This window comes from Aotus nancymaae, unplaced genomic scaffold (genome assembly GCF_030222135.1).
Source record: "Aotus nancymaae isolate 86718 unplaced genomic scaffold, 86718_ANA_hifiasm-v0.15.2.pri h1tg000040l, whole genome shotgun sequence".
Classification (NCBI taxonomy): Eukaryota; Metazoa; Chordata; class Mammalia; order Primates; family Aotidae; genus Aotus; species Aotus nancymaae.
The window spans coordinates 29,286,941-29,308,132 of NW_026988454.1; the positions used below are offsets into that span (position 1 = coordinate 29,286,941).

Genomic DNA, 21,192 nt, shown 5'->3' on the forward strand with positions numbered 1-21,192 from the left:
TAAAGTTGCTCACCTAGTTTTCTTTGAGACAATTGCTCTTAGAATCCAACAGCCATGCTGAAGGGAAGCCTAAGAAGCTCCATAGAGAGCTACGTGTAGGATATCCTAGCTGAGGACCTGGCTGACAGTCAGCATCAACCACTGCTCATGTTGAGTAAGCGAGTGTTTAGATGATTCCAGCCCACAATTGACTCACCTCCAAACATCCTTGAGTCTTCCCTGCTGAGGTCCCAGAGGTCATAGAGGAGATACAAGTTATCCCTGAAGTACCCACAGAAACTGTGAGGATAAGAAAATGGTTATTTTTAAAAATAACATTATACTTGTGGTAATGTTTTTCAGAAAGAATCACTTGAACAGTATTTCTTCTGTACGGTATTGTAGTAGGTGTTGGTGGGGGATATGGTTTGGCTCTGTGTCCCCACCCAAATCTCATCTTGAATTGTAATCCCCACATGTCGGGGGAGGGACCTGGTGGGAGATGACTGGATCATGGGAGTGCACTTCCCCCTTGCTGTTCTCGTGACAGTGAGTGAATTCTCACGAGAGCTGGTTGTTTGAAAGTGTGCAGCACTTCCTCCTTCATGCTCTTTCTCCTCTTCTGCCGTGGTAAGACGTGCTTGCTTCCCCTTCACCTTTCACCATGGTTGTAAGTTTCCTGAGGCCTCCTAACCATGCTTCCTGTAAAGCCTGCAGAGTAAATTAAACCTCTTTTCTTCATAAATTACCCAGTCCCAGGTAGTTCTTTACAGCACTGTTAGAATGGATTAATACAGTGGGTTTTAGCAACAAATAGAATTTGGTTTTGGCCTTTCTGGTGTCATCCATGCACCCATAACCTGGTTAAACATCTAGTCTTTTATTTCTTTTTTTTTTGAGATGGCATTTCACTCTTGTTGCCCAGGCTGGAGTGCAATGGCGGATCTCGGCTCACTGCAACCTCCACCTTCTGGGTTCAAGCAATTCTCCTGCCTCAGCCCCCCAAGTAGCTGGGACTACAGGCATGCACCACCACACCCAGCTAATTTTTGTATTTTTAGTAAGAAGGGGTTTTACTAGGTTGGCCAGGATGGTCTTGATCTCTTGACCAACCTCGTGATCCGCCTGCCTCGGCCTCCCAAAGTGCAGGGTTTATAGGCGTGAGCCACCGTGCCCAGCCTTCTTTTCTTTTTTCTAAAGACAAGGCCTCACTATGTTGTGCGAACTGGAGTGCAGTGGCTATTCACAGGCACCATCACAGAGCATTATAGCCTTGAACTGCTGTGCTCAAGGGATCCTCCCATCTTAGCCTCCTGAGTAGCTGGGACTACAGCTGCACGGCTCCACTCTCAGCAGTTACCTGGCTATCTGGTCCCTTTATAGTTACCACTGTCTCAGATGTGATAACTGCAAAATGGGTAGCAACTTGGTATTCTAACAACAAATGTAGTCTTTTCTTTTGGCTGGCTTCTCCTTCAGTTTTGATGAGAATTAGTACACCCATTAATTATTTAGACACAAAGCAACCCGTGAAGCACCTCCTACACTGAGCGCTTTGCTCTGTGCCTGATCCATAATTGCATGATAAATGTTGAATGAATGCCAGTCACAGAATTTGGCAGATGCATAGGTAGGAACTGAGTGTTTTTAGGAGCATCTGGGAACCACCTTTCTTATCTGCCACAGAAAATGAAGAGACACTTACTGAATTGTGGGGTTGAGGATAAAAAAGCTAAAGTCTAATGCTGGAAATGCTTTTAAAAATTAAAATACCAATTTTAATCAGAGTGAGGCTTGACAAAACTTCTAAGTCTGTGGTAGGTGTTTATGAAAAAAGAGAGGCTCGTCCATACTGATTTTAAAAGGTTTATGCTTTGAAGTAAAAATAGATGACCAAATATATCATACCTAGATAGCTCACATTCTCAAAAGCACTTAAAAGGAACTAATCTCTGATGCAGCTAAGATAAAATGTTTCTAATAGATCACTTGATGAAAGATCATTTCCCAAAATTTTTGGGCAGCTAAGATGTTACCTTGAACTATTAAATGTGGGGTTTTCACTGTTGCAGTAGAATTATTGTATTCTTTCTCTCCTTTCCTTTTTTTTAGTAGCACGATCTGCAGCCTCAAACTCCTGGGCTCATGCATGCTCCCATCTCAGCCTTCAGAGTAGTTGAGACTATAAGCGCACACCACCATGGCTGGCAAATTTTCAAAAAAATTTCTCATAGAATTGGGATCTTGAACCCCTGGGCTCAAGTGATCCTCCAGCCTCAGCCTCTCAAAGTGCTGGGATTACAGGTGTGAGCCACCACACCTGGCCTGCATTATTTCTCTATTAAGGTAAATTAAAGAATTAGTAGGAATTCAACTTGACTCCCTAATGAGTTTGAGAACGGAGTTGTTACAGAGGTTCAGTGTCCAACTTCCCAGAAGAGGAGTTCCTCTGCCTGCATCTTTAACAGATCTGTAAACCAGTCAGTTCTCAGCCTCAGTATAAGTCCTGCATAATGGTCTCCCAGGTTGTTCTACAGTTGAGTGTCTGCGTGTGCACAATGAGACCCAGGTGTAGAAGAGATAAGTAACAGATTAAAAATTGCACGTTGGCTCACACCTGTAATCCCAGCACTTTAGGAGGCTGAGGCAGGAGGATCACTTGAGCTCAGGAGTTTGAGATCAGCCTGAGCAACATAGTGAGACCCTGTCTCTACCAAAGAAAAACCATTTTTTAAAAATTAGCTGGGCATGGTGGCTGAGCCTATAGTCCCAGCTACTAACGGGGCTAAAGTGGGAAGATCACTTGAGCCCTGGAGATCAAGGATGCAGCGATCATCCCTCTGCCCTCCAGCTTTGGTGATAGAGCAAGACCCTGTTTCAAAAAAAAAAAAAAAAAAGAAAATCCACTATCATGGAGAAAAGGTTTAGTAGTAATGCCTGGAACATCTCATCTTCTAGATCAGTGCCTCTCAAGCTATCTGCGATGAAAGATCCTTTATATATTTTTTAAATTTCCAGTTCATCTTAAACCAACATGCATATCTACTGCATAGGACCATGTGCAGCTCATGCTGTGGGCTACCGAACCCCCAAGTACTGCTGTAATTTAATTGGTCTATGCCGATATCAGTGTATTGAGTCCACTGATTACATGCATGGATTTTGTAAAAAATAAGTTGCTATAAATCTCTCTGAACAGGAAACCAGCCCAATTGTGCCATAGAACTGATGTTCATGGTTTCTTTTGAATAAACATAGAAGTTGGCCCAGTCTTAAAACTTTAGAAAGTGATCTTTGTCTTATCTGAGTTCATTATCACTTCAAATATCTTTTCTCCTCCTTTCTCCTTCGGGTATTCTCATTATGCATATGTAACAACATTTGTAATTGTTCCACAGTTCTCGGATATCGTTCCTCCTTTTGGTTTTCTTTCTTCTTCGCTTTTCCTTTTTGGAATTTTCTATTGACAAAGCCTCATGCTCAGAGATTCTTTCTTCAGCTCTGTCTAGTCTCCTAATAAGCCCATCAAAGACATTCTTCATTTGTGTTACGGTGGTTTTGATCTCCAACATTTTTCGATTTTTTTTCTTGAAATGTCCATCTCTCTGCTTATGTTACTCATCTGTTCCAGCATGTTGTCTACTTTTTCCACTAGAGTCCTTAGCATATTAATCCTGGTTGTTTCATATTTTGGTCTGAGAATTTCAACATTCTGTCCTGAGTCTGCTTCTGATAACCTGCTTTGCCTTTTCAAACTATGGTTTTGTTTTCGCTTTTGCCATTTAGGATGCCTTGTGATTTCTTGTTGAAAGGTGGACCTGATGTAAAAGGAACTCTGGTAATCAGGCCTTTAGTAATGTGGAGGTAAAGTGTGGGGAAGGGCGCATCCTGTTTTAGCGAGCCTCTGCGCCTGCGCGGTGAGCTTCACATGTGCTGCTCATTATTTCCCTCCCTCTTTAGGTGGGACAGGATGGCTAGAGGGGCTGGAGCGAGTAGTTCCCTTCTCCATGTGGAAGGCTAGTGGAGGCTGACGCTGGGAATTTCCCTTCTGCCAGGTCAGTTAGGCTCTGGTAAAATAAATTCTCCTGAAGGCAGGCCTTGTTATGAACAGAACACTGCTGTATTTCAAAATGGTTGCTTCCCTACCCCCACCCCCGTCCCTGCCAGAAGCACAAGGGGATTTTTTCTGATTTCTCACTGTGAGAACCTGATAGGCATCCTGGAGGTAATACTTACAAAAGTGTGGGGGCCCTCCATGAATGGCACCCCTAGAGGTTTTAACTCTCGGAGCTTTCAGCAACTTATCAATTACAGTTCAGGTTTTCCGACCCTGGCTGGTTCCTGGAGGTTTCTGCTCAGGTAAGTTGTTATTCTCTGTGTCCACCTGTCTGTCTCCCCAACTTTGGGGGCAGTAATTTGTCCTGTGACCTCAGTTCTCTAATGGATTTAAGAAGAGTTGATTTTTCTGTTGGTTCAGCTTTTTATTATTGTTAGGATGACTTCCAAGTTCCTTACAAGCCAGGGCCGAAAGCAGACTTCTTTTCCTTTCTATAAAATGATAAAGATATTTTCTGGTCTATTGTTGAATTTAGTGAAATGTCCACATTCTAGTCACTAATTCTATTATTCCCTCTTATTCTTAACTTTTTCTTGCTAAAATTATTTCTTCCCGAAATACTTTTTAAGTTGTTAACAATTTAATGCCTCTCTTTGCAGACTTTAACGCCAGTTTTTCTCACAGTGCTAACAGCTAGCTTACTCATGTTTGCCAATTGTGTCAACATGTAAAAAAGATGCACTGTTTACTCTGTTGTTCTTAATGTTCTGCCTGCAAATCCCGCTTTGTGAATTGAATTGGCTGCAGCTGCATGTTAGGTTGATGGCATCGGGAAACAGTTTAAAGAGAATGTCGGCTTACAAGTGAAGGCCCAAAACTATTTTCAGATCTCATTTTCCCTAAACCCGTTACCCTAGATCTGTCCACATTGAAACTCACCTGTATTTTATGGCTCACTCATATTACTTAGAGCAATGCTTTCAATCTTGGTTTCAGATTAGAATCACTGGCTCTATTTCTTGTTTTTTTTCTTCTTTTTAATTAAACTTTTTTTGGGGAGGGAGGGGTTCTCGCTAGGTTGCCCAGGCGAGTCTCAAACTCCTGGGCTCAATTGATCCTCGTGCCTCGGCCTCCTAAAGTGCTGGGATTACAGACATAAGCCATCACACCTGGCCACTGCTGATTCTATTTCTATGTAATTGGTCTGTGTGTGTTCTGGTATCAGATTTCTGAAAGGTCCTCCAAGTGATTTTACTATGCAATTAAGGTTAAAATCCAAGAGCCAGCAAACTTAAAAAAAATATTTTTTTAAAAATTTTTGTAAAGATGGTGGGGGGCTTTGCTATGTTGCCCAGGCTGGTCTTAAACTCCTGGCCTCAAGCAATCCTCCCTCCTCAGCCTTACCAAGTGGTTACAGGCATGAGCCACTGTGTCTAGTCACCAGCAAACTTTTTCTCTGAAGACCAGACAGTAAATGCTTTAGGCTTTGAGGGTCAAATAGTCTCTGTTGCAGTTACTCAACTCTAACCTCATAGCATGAAAGCAGCCACAGGCACGTGAGCACCGCACTGTTTAATAAAACTTTATTTCTAGACGGTGAAATTTGGATTTACATAATTTTCATGTGTCAGAAATAGTCTCCTTTTCATTGTTTTTCACTTATTTACAAATGCAAACATTGTCTCACAAGATTTGCAGAAACAAGTTTTGATTGGGCTTTGCTAGAGTCTAGCAACCCTTGGTTTGTGGCTTATTTGCTTCACTGCTTCAGTTCGATTCTATAAGATAAAATATTTCTTCCCCTAAATCACTATAACCTTTTTCATGAGTGCTAGCATTGGTTACTTGTTTTATATGTCTTATCAGAACATTTTAGAACATGGCAATGCATCTCTTTAGTTAGAAATTGTAGCCGCAAGGTGCGGGTGCTCACACCTGTAATCCTAGCACTTTGGGAGGCTAAGGCAGGTGGTTCACTTGAGGTCAGGAGTTCCAGACCAGCCTGGCCAACATGGTGAAACTGTCTCTACTAAAAATACAAAAATTAGACGGGTGTGATGGTGGGCACCTGTAATCCCAGCTACCTGAGAGGCTGACAGGAGAATTGCTGGAACCCGGGAGGCAGAGGCTGCGGTGAGTCAAGACCGCACCACTGCACTCCAGCCTGGGCAACAGAATGAGATTCTGTCTCAAAAATAAATAAATAGAAAATTGTAGCAGTTGGGATGCTTTTGTCTTCAAGTAGCAAGCCTGGCTTAAATAGCTTGAAACAGGAAAGGACTGGGTGTGGTGGCTCATGCTTGTAATCCCAGCAGCACTTTGGGAGGCTAAAACAGGTGGATCACTTGAGCCCAGGTGTTCAAGACCAGTCTGGGCATGACAAAACCCTGTCTCTACAAAAAATACAAAAATTGGCCGGGCGCGGTGGCTCAAGCCTGTAATCCCAGCACTTTGGGAGGCCGAGGCGGGTGGATCACGAGGTCAGGAGATCGAGACCATCCTGGTCAACATGGTGAAACCCCGTCTCTACTAAAAATACAAAAAAAAAATTAGCTGGGCACGGTGGCGCGTGCCTGTAATCCCAGCTACTCAGGAGGCTGAGGCAGGAGAATTGCCTGAACCCAGGAGGCGGAGGTTGCGGTGAGCCGAGATAGCGCCATTGCACTCCAGCCTGGGTAATAAGAGTGAAACTCCGTCTCAAAAAAAAAAAAAAAAAAAAAAAATACAAAAATTAGCCAGGTGTGGTGGTGCCTGCCTGTAGTTCCAACTGTTTAGTGAGCTGAGGCAGGAGGATGGCTTGAGCCTGGAGGGTAGAAGCTGCATTGAACCAAGATTGTGCCTCTGCACTCCAGCCTGGCAGATAGTGCAAGGCCCTGTCTCGAAAAACAAAAACAAAAATAAGAAAACAGTAGGAAAGGTATCCTATCATTGAAATACAGACAGTTGTGGGGTTAGTTCAGCTGCTGTGCGACGTCATCACATACAGATGCATAACATCCAGCAGAGAGCAGGGGTGTTCTTTCCATGTATGTATTTTTAATAGTGAGGCAAACTTTTCTAGAATGAGCCCTTCCTCCCTTGTAGATCTCCCCTTAGGTCCCAAAGACCAAATCAGTCCCTGGTGAATGAATTAAGATCGCCTAATGAAATGTCATGATGCACCCCCTGGGTTTTAGAAGGGCCCAGCCTGCTTTAAGCAGGTAGTCTCAAGATCCCAGAACCAAATTAGGGTTCTGTGAGCAAGGAGAAAGGAAGAATGGCAATTGGGAAGGAATCAACTGGGTCTCTCACAGAACTAGATTCTTCAGATTAAAAAGAGAATTGTGGGCCAGGCATGGTGGTTCACGCCTGTAATCCCAGCACTTTGGGAGGCTCAGGTGGGCAGTTAGGTCAGGAGTTTGAGACCAACCTGGCCAACATAGTGAAACCCTGTCTCTACTAAAAATACAAAAAGTAGCCAGGCTTGGTGGCGCATGCCTGTAATTCCAGCTACTTGTGAGGCTAAGGCATGATAATCACTTGAACCCGGGAGGTGGAAGTTGCAATTAGCCCAGCTTACACCATTGCACTCCAGCCTAGGTGACAGAGCAAGGCTCCATCTCAAAAAAAAAAAAAAAAAAAAAATCTGAAGAAGGCTGCGTGCTGAGCTTCTTGAATTTCTATTTATTTATTTCCTATAAAGAACACTAGGGAATTGATCAGTACAATTTCCCTAAAAGAAAACCTATTGATTTTTCACCTAAATAAATTATATTTTGCTTTACTCTTCAAAACCACAACTGTTGTTTCTATGACGTTACATTTTTTAAAAGTATTCTATTTTTGCCTACTTTGTCATTTTAACCTTTACTACACTGCATATCAAATATAAAAATGTTCATGCAAAAATGACATTTTTTTTTTGAGACAAGGTCTAGCTCTGTCACCCACACTGGAGTGCAATGACATGAGCACAGCTCACTGCAGCCTCAACATCTTGTGCCCAAGCAATCCTCCTGCCTCAGCCTCCCAAGTAGGTGAGACAACAGGCATGCACCACCACACCCAGCTAATTTTTTTTTTTTAGAAATGATGTCTCATTATGTTGCCCAGGCAGGAGATCCTCCTGCCTCAGCCTCCCCAAATGCCAGAATTACAGGTATGAGCCACCGTGCCTGGCCCAAAAATGATTTTTTTAAAGGCACCATTATTTGTTCATTTTGAACCATTAAACAATGTCTACTTTTGAATTTTGCATTGTGAAAATAATACAAATTGTTTTCAAAAATATTCTAGTATTGAATAAGAGTTTAAAACTATACATGTCACTTCCTGCTTTCCCTTGTCACCTCCATGGGTATTTTGATGTACCTCCCAAGTGGTAATACTCACCTATGACTCCTTATTTGAAAAAAATCACTGAGAAGTCCAGGCATAGTGGCTCATACCAGTAATCCTGGCACTTTTGGAGACTGAGATGGGAGGACAGCTTGAGCCTAAGGTTTCAAGACTAGCCTGGGCAAGATGGCAAGATCCTGTCTCTACAAAAAATAAAAAATTAGCTGGGCATGGTGGGCCTCTCAGGGGGCTGAAATGGGAGGATCACTTGAGCCCAGGAGGTCGAGGCAGCAGTTAGCCATATTTGTGCCACTGCACCCTAGCCTGGGTGACAGAGCAAGACCCTATAAAAAAAAAAATCACAGAGGGAGATCTTACATCAATATCAATTCCACACTCAACTGTGCTTATCCTTCTGAGAGCCCTGATCCCTCAGGAGCACGGGCTGAAATTCTACCTTTGCAATTTTCTTGGGAACATCTGGCACAGTGGAAGATGCTTCTGCCCCAGACAGAGAGGCTTCTGGTCTTGGCTCTGCCTCTTATGAGGCATGTTAACGTTGGACAAGTCACTTAACCTCTCTAAGCTCTAGTTTTGATGTCTGTAAAGCAAGAATTTGAACTATGTGGCTATAAGGTCCCTGTTGGAACTAATGTATTCTTTTTTTTTTTTTTTTTTTTTTTTTTGAGACGAAGCCTCACACTGTCGCCTAGGCTGTAGTGCAGTGGCACAATCTTGGCTCACTGTAATCTCCGCCTCCTGGGTTCAAGCAATTCTCCTGCCTCAGCCTCCCGAGTAGCTGGGACTACAGGCGTGCGCCACCACGCCCGGCTAATTTTTTTGTATTTTTAGTAGAGACAGGGTTTCACCATGTTGGCCAGGATGGTCTCCATTTCCTGACCTTGTGATCTGCCCGCCTTAGCCTCCCAAAGTGCTGGGATTACAGGTGGGAGCCACTGCACCCTGCCCTAATGTTTTTTCTTTACCGTGTAATCCAAAATATTGACCTTTCCTTTCTAATGTCTACCTGATTTCTACTGTCATTGTTGATTGGTGAAGCCTACAGATGCAGTCACAGTGCTGTAGCACCACTTATTTTATGGTTGTGTTATATAGTAAGATAGTAAGAGTGATATCTAATAAGGTAATGTGTTATAGCAGCAGGGCTCTCTTTCGCCACAGCACTGTCAGATGACCCGTAATATCCTAGTGTGAGACATTCTCATGTCACTAAGCCACATCCCTCACCCATTCGAGGAAGCAAATCAGAAGACAAATAAGCAAGCGTTTTTTGATAACCCAAATAAGCAAATCAGAAGACAAGGCAAATAAGCAATAACAAAGGAGATCACTTTGGACGGGTTTATTATTATTTTTATTTTTTAACTAAAATGTTTGCAAATCTCTATACTTTCATTGCTAATATTGTAATGTATTTCACTGTTATTTACAACATACAACTATCCCCTGCAGCTCTAGAGATGTCTTTTACTCCTTCTAGAACTCTCTGTGTATCTTGGAGCATTCCATACAGAAGTGAAACAAACCATGAAATCCTGAAAAACTGGTGTGAGAAGGAAAGTTCTATTTGGTGGCAAAAGTAGTTACCTTTGGCTGGTCCAGAATGTTTTTTTTCCATGCCCTTCAGAACCCATTCCTATGCACGTTAGTAATTGTTTTTTTCTTTTTTCTCAATTCACATAGAACTTTCCTTTTTTTCTCAGGAGTGTTACACATTTTAGGAGAGTTCAGTCATCTTTAGAAGAACCTGGGGAACTTTTCCCTAAGGAGTGTGAAAATAGGTTAACTAGATTGGCATTTTGCAAGCTTTGCCCCCAGCCTGAAGTGCCCCGTTGGCAGAGGGTGGCCAATGAATAGCAGCTTCTTGGGTCTAGGGCCCTTCTTCCTCTTCTCATGGGCGCTCTATTAAAGGTGGAGAGCTATGTGCTACATGATCTCCAAGAGCAGTTTACTTTTGCACTTCCAGTCCGGGTGAGCCCTCTTCATACTGAAGGGCTGCATCCCCGGGCCTCTTCCCCAGGAGGATTTCTGGTGGCCTCTTCGTAGGAGGGTGGTAAACACTGGGAGGGGAGGGCAGCCTCTGGGGGCAGCGGGGCGTAGCAGAAGTCCTCACTGCTCCAGGCCAGGCCGGGCAGCAGGTCCGTGACCTCTCCTGCAGCTGGGTGCTCTGGTAGGTCAACGCTGAACACCTGCCCCTGGGGTTGTGGGGACTTGCAGCGGCGGTACAAGAACAACAGCAGAAAGGCCAGGAAGAGCAGGACAGTGGCCGGCAGAAGGATGCACAGGAAGGGCTCCACATCCTCCTGGGTGGAGCTCACCCGCTGCGTACCCTGGAGTTACGGAAGGAAGCCCAGTTAGGAGATGCGGAAAGAAGGCCTCACTTTCTTTTCTTTCTTTCTTTTTCCTTTTTTTTGAGACAGAGTCTTATTTTTATTTTTGAGATGGAATCTCATTCCTGTCTCGCAGGCTGGCATGCAGTGGCATGATCTTAGCTCACTGCAACATCTGCCCCCCGCGTTCAGGCGATTCTCCTGCCTCAGTCTCCAGAGTAGCTGGGATTACAGACACGCGCCACCATGCCTGGCTAAGTTTTGTATTTTTAGTTGAGGCGGGGTTTTGCCATGTTGGCCAGGCTGGTCTCGAACTCCTGACCTCAACTGATCTGCCCGCCTTGGCCTCTCAAAGTACTGGGATTACAGGTGTGAGTCACCGCACCTGGCCAAGGTCTTGCATTTCTAAGGCCCTGAAGTTCCCTCTCATCTTTCATTCTTCTTACCATTATTACTCATTCTAAAAGTCACTATCATTTACTTATGCCAGTGAGCTTGAGCCTATTGAAATAACGTTAATTTACACAAAGTGTGAATTCAGAATGTCAGAAAGTATACGTTGATGAGATCTTAGAAAATTTCCACAAAAGTAAAATTTTTGAAATAAATTTTAGTTGGTAGGTCTGCTGTTCATTTTCTTGAATGAAAACTCTTATTTATGTACTTATTTTATTTAGAATCAGACTAATTGTGATTTATTGCCACCAACGGATCATGTGGGACTCACTTAAGTTCTTTAATTCTGGAACAAAATCTCATTATGTGTTCATATCACATGTAAATATTGCATGCATGTCAAATGTAAATAACTGGATTTGATAGCTGGTGCTTATGATGAATGAGATTTTTAAAATTCTTTAAATTTGGTAATTTGGTGTTTTTTTTTGTTTTTTGTTTTTTGTTTTTTTTTTGAGATGGAATTTTGCTCTTGTTGCCCAGGCTGGAATGCAATGATACTATCTCTGGTTACTGCAACTTCTGCCTCCCAGGTTCAAGTGATTCTCCTGCCTCAGCCTCCCAAGTAGGTGGGACTATAGGTATCCGCCACCTCACCTGGCTAATTTTTTTGTATTTTTAGTAGAGACAGGATTTCACGACGTTAGCCAGATTGGTTTTGAACCCCTGACCTCAAGAGATCCGCCTGCCTCGGCCTCCCAAAGTGCTAGGATTACAGGTGTGAGCCACTGCACCCAGCCTTAAATTCGTTTTTGTAATATTTGTAGGATAAATATGAAAACATTTTTACCTTTTTAAAGACAAAGAATAAGAATTACAGATAAATTCTTGAGCAACCTAAAAGGTATTGATTTTATAATATTAGCTCACAAAAATAATGATGGTTCCTGGTGGCATAAATAATACAATAGGCAAGAAATGATGCTTCAACAGCAAGTTAAGAAAGCAATATTTAAAAAAATACTGTTCCTAATTGCACAGAGACTGCCTTTATTAAGGCAACTAAGAAATAATGAAGTATTAAAAAGTTTCTTTTATAAAGCATATAGTAACAAGTGTAAATGTTAGTATCTACCATGGAGGAAAAGAAAATATATTAAAGCCTTATAATCATTTTTAAAATAAGCAATGAGAATCTTAAGCTCTATATCTCTTATTTAAAAGAAAACCTAGGCCGGGTGCAATGGCTCATGCCTGTAATCCCAGTACTTTAGGACTTTGGGAGGCCGAGGCAGGAGGATCATTTGAGGTCAGGAGTTCAAAACCAGCCTGGCCAACATGGTGAAACCCCATCTCTACTAAATATACAAAAAAAAAATAGCTGGGTTTGGTGGTGGGCACCTGTAATCCTAGCTACTCCAGAGGCTGAGGCAGGAGATTGGGAGGCTGAGGCAGGAGATTGGGAGGCTGAAGCAGGAGAATCACTTGAACCCAGTAGGTAAAGGATGCAGTGAGCCAAGATTGTGACACTTAACTCCACTAGCCTTGGTGACAGAGCAAGACTCTGTCTCAAACAAAAAAAAAGAAAGAAAAAGAAAACCTAATAGTTAAACTATGAGAGATGACATTCGCTCCTTGATTTTGGTGGAAAGGACACATGGGACACATGTTTTGCTGGTCATGACCTCTTAGGAGACTGGTTTATCTAGCTTGCATTTTATAATGCTAGATGTTTGTATAATGTATGCCATTCCCTAAAGACCTTACAATTATGTGTGTGGGTTTGACTCAAAATTAGATGGTTTATTTAATATTTGTATTTCCAGATATTTTGTCCTTGGTAAGATATGAATCAAGATATTTTAGCTTAAAGAGCATAAAAATAAAAGGTGTTCTTGAGAAGCAGAGCATCATCATCATTGGGGGTTGACAGCTCTGTGTTTGAATTCCTGTCACATTCTAACACCTGTGTGACTGTGGACCATTCACTTGCCTTCTCTGGGCTTAGACTTTCTCCTCTATAAAATGGAATTAATAACATCTGTTATCAAGGGTTAGCATGAGAATTAAATGAAGTAAAGTGTGTAAAGCACTTGGTGATGGTACTTATATATTTATGTCTCAGTGACTCGAGCAGTCAAGTTTATGATACCTAAAATATTAAAGATATTAAGAGAAATCTAGAAATTTATTGGTAAGGCTAGAAAATCAGAGAAATCTAGAAATTTGTTGGTAAGCCCAGAAAATAAGATCTGGCATAACTAAATTTATATTTTAATGAATATGTATTTTCAGAAAAAAAGTCTTTTATGTATGTGATTGTTAAATTTCTGAACTATAAATTCCTTCTGTTTTCTTACATAAAATCTAATTTGATAACAGAATTATTAACTTAAAATCCATTGTGACCTAAAGACTTTGATTACAAAAACTGTAAGAGTAGATGAACTCACAAATTTGCTACAATTATTAAGAAATCAAGTTGGAGTAAAAACTTCTTAACTATAATTTGTTTTTTCTCTCTAGATGAGTCACTGAAAAATCTTTTCACATTTTTAATGCTTAATAATAGCTTAATAGCTTATACTAGCTTAATAATTAAATAATAGCTTTGGCTATGATCTCTTATAGTACTTCAACCCTGATAAGCATGGACCATTTTTCATAATCTATTTTTATTTCATTCTCTATCAATACTATGGATGGTAACAGTTTCTGATCAGTTGTGGCCACAAATTCTAGATGTGGCCGTCTATTCATCTAGGATATGATAAAGTCTCTATCATATCCTAGAAAGTCAGTATGCATAGAATATAGACAGATTTAATGTTCTGCTTGAAAGGTTATAGGTAGTAGATCCTTTGTTTATAATTATGATACTTAAGGTATTCTCAATACTAGTTGCAAAAATTTGGCAAAGGAAAAATCCCATGGTCCCTGTTGTAATCAATGCTTCCATTGGTTGAGTTAAATTTGTCCACATACCAAGTGGCATTAGAAGACTTTTATACTGTGAACTAGGACAATTTCTGGAGAAAAAGAACTTTTTCAGTTGAGAAGCCCAGAGCTATCAGACAAATTTATTACAGTATCCTTAATTTGCTTATTTAATTATTTATGGTATATGGCTTAAAATTGTCAAATTATTTTTTAATGTGGAAAGGATGTCTTTTTTAGTCAAATGTCCTAATTTGGTCACCAGCCTCAAAGTTGTTTCTTAACTTTTAATGTTTTTCTGATGTATATATTGGCTAAAGGGATTTGTTTTTCAGGGAATATTTTAAAGAAATATCCAATTAAAGGTGTAAGTACTAAAGAATATTGAGATATATATCTCAGTATCTCAGTATATATCAAATACATATTGGTATCCATATCAATTAAAGGTATAAGTTAAAGGATATTGAGTTATATATCTCAATATATATTTATGTATTTTTTTCTGTAAAATGTGGTTTTGGAGAACTTAAAGATGAAACTTACCAGTTGACTTTCCAGAAAACAAGAAAATAGTTTTTCTTCTTTCACGTGTTGTCAGCAGTGTCACTCCTTTCTCCTTTGTTTATAAAGTTAATTCTTAGGTTTTAGAATCTTTGTCCTTAATTCCGCCTCCGATGGATACTACACCAATTTGCCAGACAAAGCAAAGCAGCTGCTGTATTTCTTAGAGACAAAATGTCTTTAACCCCCTGCTGTCCTACCTGAAATAAGATGCAGGGTTTCTGCTAATACTTAAAAATAGTGGTTAATACACAGCCAGGACCAGAGAGGCTCTTGTTTTTGTGTATGTAGATATTGCTTACTGAGCAAAGAACAAAGTGGTAACGCCGAGGCATTTCTGTTGGAACACCTCTGTTGACTCCTAGTTTCAGGTGTTCTTTGACAGTTGTGCCAAGTTTTATCTGAATATGTCCTTGTCCAAAAAATACAACTTTCAAGTTATTCCCTTTAGATCATGCCAGTCAGTGAATTCATATTTTTGGTAGAGATGTAAGACAAAATACTGCTACTGCGTTTTAAGATCCTAAAACCATAGATATTGTTGATTTTAAAACAGATGAAGATGCTTTGGGAAGAAAAGACTGAAGTCATAAGTACAGACCTGCAGCTGGGTCTCCAGGAGAGGCAGGCTGGGCTCGCTGGTTAACCACTCGTATGTCCCCCGGCCAGCATGTCCAAACTTCTTCCAGCTGCTGCCCAGCAGTCCCCGCATGTTTTCATCCAGCTGACGCCCTGGCCACCCTTCCACCTTGCTGTCCAGATTTCAACAGTGCTGCTTGCTCTTGGCCTGGATCCAGTTTGGATGTGCTTGGCTGATGGCTGTTGGTAAACTTGTCCTCTGATGAGTGGCAACAGGGAAAAGAAACCAACCAGAGCGACCTCCCGGGACTGACTGCGTTTAGATTCGGTGTCTCTGGATTTGTGTCTGTGGCCTTTATTATTATAGGGGTTGGCATCAGGTATCAGATATAAAATAGATTTCAGACAAGGGCATTTTCTGCACCAGCATTACTGCAGTGTAAAGAATGGCCTCAGTGAATAAAGAGCTGCTTATTATTTAGGATGTAAATAAGACCCTTTTCCTTTGCTTACACACACCTCTCTCTAGAGACATACCTGACAGAGGAAAGCTACTCAAGCTGAATTTCCCTCTAATTATTTCTGGACTCTGTGGTACAGAGAGAGGGGATATCTGGTAGAAAAGCAAAGATTCATTATTAATATTTTACTGAATTATTCAGATGAAAGATGCCTAATGATAAAGTTATACAGAAGACAGACCATAGCTTAGATTGTTTGGATGGAATGTTTGCTGATTTCTATTTTTTAAAAAAATCAAATTACCAGTACCTAAATAGTCTACCTTCTGATTATCTTGTGACCTTCATAACATTATTGACATCAAGCTTAAAGCAAGGAGCTTTCAATTTGAATGTTCACTGAGTTGACTTTGGGATGTTTGATTATGCATATTATTTAACATTTAAGATATGGTGGTTGAATGCTCTTTCTTTTAGTGAAATAAACTTCAGCTTCAAAGATTTACACAATTGTTATGGAGAATAGTCTGGGCAATTTAAAAAGAAAAAAGAAAGTTCTATGCAAAATGTTAGAACTCAATATTACAATCATCCACATCCTTACCTAAGCATCATTTCTGTACAAATGATTGTCATGCTGAAATAATATTTTGTAACCAGTATTCTTTTTTTAATCTTGATGGAGATTCTCAGTGACTGGTCCATGGTGGTTCATGAATAAGTTTCAGGAGGTAGTAGACTCTCCAAACTTTTTAGATATGTGTAATTTTCTTGGGAGAATCCATAGTTCTCATTACCTTTTCAGATGAGATCCAATGCATTCAGAGTGGTGCAGCCATAGACTTCATTACCTTTTCAAAGACAGCAGCTGCCCTCCCAGACAGAATTTAGTACTTTGTCCAACTTTTCTTTTGTGGTAAAAGTTTTCATTAAGTGTCACAGTACCTCAGTCAGCATCCTCGTGTGGAGCTCTTCATTTCATCGTCTTCTTTCTTATTGTGGAGTAAGCTGATTTTGTGCTTTCCATTAAAATATTGCCTTGTTCCATTTCTGTGTTCCTATTTTAAATAGATCCTGTATCCCACCCTTGATACATCAGAAACACCTGGCATCCAGTGCACCATTTGCTTTCTTGGGTTTCAGTGTCTTTGTCTACTGTGGCCCCAACATCCGTCTCTACCTTGCCTACTTATTTAAACACTATACCTTCATTTCCTGAGAAGCAAATTGGAGGTCTGGACTAAAAGCATTATATATGTATCTGTAACGTTGACGCTCTTCAGTATTGAATAAATTAGAGGAAATTCCTGCATTTTTGAATACATTTTGGGGTCCAAAAAACAACCAATTGCACAAATAAAGTATTGAAGGAGAGAAACGTAGTGGGGAAAAAAGCAGAGAATGTACAGTAAACACTGAAGGGAGGAAGCACTTTGAAAAGAGGACATCACTTAGGACCGCAGAGGGAAAATGGTATTTGAGCAAAGACCTGAAGGCAGCAAGGGACTGAACTATGAAGATATTGGGTGAGAAAACGTTGTAGACCAAGGGAACAGCCAGTGCAAAGGCCCTGAGGCAGGCATATATCTGATTCCTTCACCAAATGGCTAGTAGGTCTGAGTGACTGGAGCAGTGAACTAGGAGAAAAAAAGTAGAGGATGAAATCAGATCTGTGGGAGGTCAAAGGGTAGCATTAAGTTCAGAGTTGATAGAGCATTGGGAGAATTTTGGCTTTTACTCTAAGTGAAACGAAGGAGCTACACAGAGTTTTGAGCAGAGGAGTGCTAAGATCTGACTTCCATTTTTAAAGGATCACTCAGCCTCTGTGTTGTAACTAGATAGGGATTAAGGGCAAACACAGGGAGACTAGTTAGGGGCTCTTAATAATTCAGGAAAGAAATACCAGACCCCAGAGTAGAAGCAGTAAAAGTGATAGAGACAGGAGGCAGAGAAACTCTAGGCAGACAGGGACAGGTCCCTGGCAGAGCCCCACCTTCAAGCCAAAAAACCTGAAACCCATGGCTCAAAGGGAGAATTTCTATCCCTGTTTGCCTACTCTCTCCTGATTGATTCTTTCTGAATAATGTCTTTTTACCAATCAAATGTTGCCTTTTCCAAAACTACCTATGGCCTGCTCCCCCACCATCCTGTGCCTATAAAGACCCCAGACTCAGCCAGTAGAGAGGAGAAGCAACTGGACATTAGAGGAGAAGCAGCTGGACATTGAGAGGTGACTTGACTTCAGAGACAATGGCTGGATGTTGGAGAGAGTCAACTTGACTTCAGGGGAGAGCGACCTGCCCTTCCCATCACCTTTCCAGGTCCCCTCTTCATTGAGAACCCCTTTTTTTGCTCAATAAAATTCTCCACATTCCCCATCCTTTAACTGGTCTGTGTCACCTCATTCTTCTTGGGCACCAGACAAGAATTTGGAACCCACCAAGTGTCACACTGACCCTTTGTCCTAGCTGGTGAAGGGCAGCCACCCCATGTGACAAGGCAAAGGGTCCACTGAGCTGACAACACACTGCTGTCTGCAGATGGTGGAGCTAAGAGAGCATTGCAACATGCCCTCTGGGGCCTTGAGGTTTGCTCCTGCTGGCATTAAAGCAGTTGGCCGGTTCCCACACTCACTTGCCTACATGCTCCCTCTCATGAGGGGTCAAACAGGGTGGGCTGAGTAAATGGGGCACCCCTGTCGTGAGTCCTGCAAAGGAGTAAAAAAAAATATCCTTCATAAAAGGAGGTGAGAGTCTAGATTCTAAATATGTTTTAGGGATAGAGACAACACGATTTCTTGAAGAACTGAAGGTGGTATAAGATAAAGAATGATTTGGAAGAATTCCAAGGTCTTAGGCTTGAGCAGCTGCAGGGATGGCCATTGTTATTTACAGAGAATCAAAAGACTGGGGTGGGGTTTTGTTTTTTAAAGCAGGAGGAATAAAGATCAGGAGTTGGTTCTAGATATGGTAAGTTTTCAGTGTGCATGAGTTTGGATATTTGTGTTTTAATTTAAGGATGAGGACTAGACAGGAGACACTAGTTGGAACTTATTGGCAAGGAGATGGTTTTTAAAGCTAGAGATCACCCATAGAATGTGGGTCAATAGGATGAGGAGGCAGAGTGAGTGTCCCGTGAGCTGAAAGGAAACCAAGAGTGTGGTGTCCTGGAATCCAAGTGAGAAAATGTTTCTGGAAGGGGAAAATGATCGTCTATCTCAAAAGTTACTGTCTGATCAAGTAAGATGAATGACATTTAGTACTGGATTTAACACAATATATGTATGTGTATATATATGGAGGGGCATGATCGTTGGTTATTTGGACAAGAGGAGTTTTGATGGAGTGGCTAGGGGAAAAGCCTGATTAGAATGGTTTTGAGAGAGAGAGGAGAAGAATTGGAGATTCTTTAAACACCTAGGGTTATTCTGCTTGAAAGTGGAGCAGAGAAAACAAGTAGTAGCTGGACAGTGGCATGTCATGAAGAAGGTGGCACACTCAGAACAAGTTAATGGATCACAGAGAAAAGAGAACATGGGTAACTCTGGTATTGGCCCTCAGCAATTCCACTCCTAGGGATTCCTCTTAAAAAATAATCTGATGGGCCAAGCGCAGTGGCTCACGCCTATAATCCCAGCACTTTGGAAGGCTGAGGTGGACAGATCATGAGGTCAGGAGTTTGAGACCAGCCTGGAAAACATGGTAAAATCCTGTCTCTACTAAAAGTACAAAAATTTGCCAGGCGCAGTGGCACTCGCCTATAGTCCCAGCTACTTGGGAGGCTGAGGCAGGAGAATAGCATGAACCCAGGAGGCAGAGGTTGCAGTGAGCCGAGATCATGCCACTGCACTCCAGCCTGGGCTACAGAGCAAGATTCCATCTCAAAATAATAATAATCTGATGAATATTCAAAGATATTTAATCTAAGTACTCAAAGATAAATGTTATTGAAATACGTTTTAACGCATCTTAAATATCCATACTAACAAACAATGGGAAAGAAAATGTCTACAAAATGACATTTGATTAATAAGATATAAACATATAAAGATATATTATCACCTGAAAGCAAATACCAGAAAGATGCAAACATGTTCACAACATATTATAAGGAACGTGTCAGGAAACTGCATGTTTGGGCCAGGTGTGGTAGCTCATAGCTATAACCCCAGCAATTTGGGAGATGGAGGCAGGAGGACTGCTTGAGGCCAGGAGTTTGAGACCAGCCTGGGCAACATAGTGAGATCCTATCTGTATACACACACACACACACACACACACACACACACACACACACACACACACAGAGAGAGAGAAAACTGCATGTTTATTATAAATTTGCATATCTCTGCATATAGAAAAAAGTGTTAACAGTGGCATTGTTTTCTAAGTGGTGAAATTAGGGGTTGTTTTCCATAGGACTATGGATTTTATTTCTGAGCATCTACATTTTGTAATTTTTCTATGAATATGTGTTGCATAAGCAAGACATAATCGTTCTCAGATTTGCCTGTCTTTGAAGAACTGCATGAAAGCCACCCTGTGGTAATATTCTGTAATTTCCTGCCCTCCACCTGAATTAGAATGGATCACTGTTGGTTAATCTAGTATTAGAGACCTCTGTGAATCAGCATTGAGATATTTCAAAAGTAAATTAGGAGATTGTTAGCTGAATTACAAAAAAACTCACTGAGGAGTGGCATGAAATAGTGATCTCTGCTGTGACTTACAGCTTATTAAGACATGCTTAGCCTATAGAGCCAATAGCCTTTACCTGTTATAAGGACTTACAGAAATGCTGTCATATTTCAATTCTAGAAAGCTGGTGTATTTCAATTCTAAAATCTGTAGACTTTTAGGGATCACAGTCTTTTTTTTAAGATCTCCACAGCATATGCTCATTTATCTATTTTTCACAAATTACTTATTTTTCACACTAAAAGGCAGAACACTTCCTTTTACTTCCATGAGTTTTTAACCATCTCACATTCTTCTGTTCAGAACTTTTATAGCCTGATGTTAATTACAAACACTGACTGCAATGAATCTGAAGATCATATTAGCTATCTATAAAACTTCTTCAGGTATTTCAGAGCTGAGAATAGAATAGTATTTGTATTTTCTACTTAATTCTTTTACTTCTTTATTTTTGAAAACCAGTTGAGGTTTTCATCCATTTGGCTGCTCTGTTTTTTTTTTCTTCTTCTTCTTAATTTCCTTGAACTCAACACAGTTGATTTGCTGTCATGTTTTCAAGAACTACTGAGACTTATACTATGTTTTTTGGTCTTACTGATTGTGGATAAGTTGGATGTAGGAAAGTTTGTTTGTCGTTGTGTTGGAGAATATTTAGGAGACTAGAGAGACCAATAGGTGAAACAGGAGGATTTTATTAAGGTGGCCACAGGCTCAGCAGATTAGCATCCCAAAGCTGAGCAAAGGAGAAAGGAAATGGGGTACTTTTTATACATCCAGGATGACTTAGCAGCTAACAGGTTTACAGAAGCCAGAACAAAGAACAGTTAATTAATTTGTAACATGTTTTGTGATGT

The 21,192-nt window shown here is 40.9% G+C and overlaps 1 protein-coding gene across 1 annotated transcript; it reads right to left on the reverse strand.

Annotated features, from left to right (window-relative positions):
- Positions 1 to 9,705: 9,705 nt before the first annotated feature.
- Positions 9,706 to 15,481, reverse strand: SMIM28 (small integral membrane protein 28). The gene is made up of 2 exons (XM_064360394.1): positions 15,203 to 15,481; positions 9,706 to 10,704 (listed from the first exon to the last, which is right to left on the reverse strand). The coding sequence occupies exons 1-2, from the start codon at positions 15,311 to 15,313 to the stop codon at positions 10,357 to 10,359; spliced, it is 459 nt and encodes a 152-aa protein (XP_064216464.1). The 5' UTR covers positions 15,314 to 15,481; the 3' UTR covers positions 9,706 to 10,356.
- Positions 15,482 to 21,192: the final 5,711 nt, after the last annotated feature.

Excerpts from the sequence above, each read along its gene's own strand:
- SMIM28 (XM_064360394.1), bottom strand. The coding sequence starts at position 15,313 with ATGCGGGGACTGCTGGGCAGCAGCTGGAAGAAGTTTGGACATGCTGGC. Across the intron at positions 10,705-15,202 it reads TCCTGGAGACCCAGCTGCAG|GGTACGCAGCGGGTGAGCTC; the intron begins GTCTGTACTTAT and ends CCGTAACTCCAG.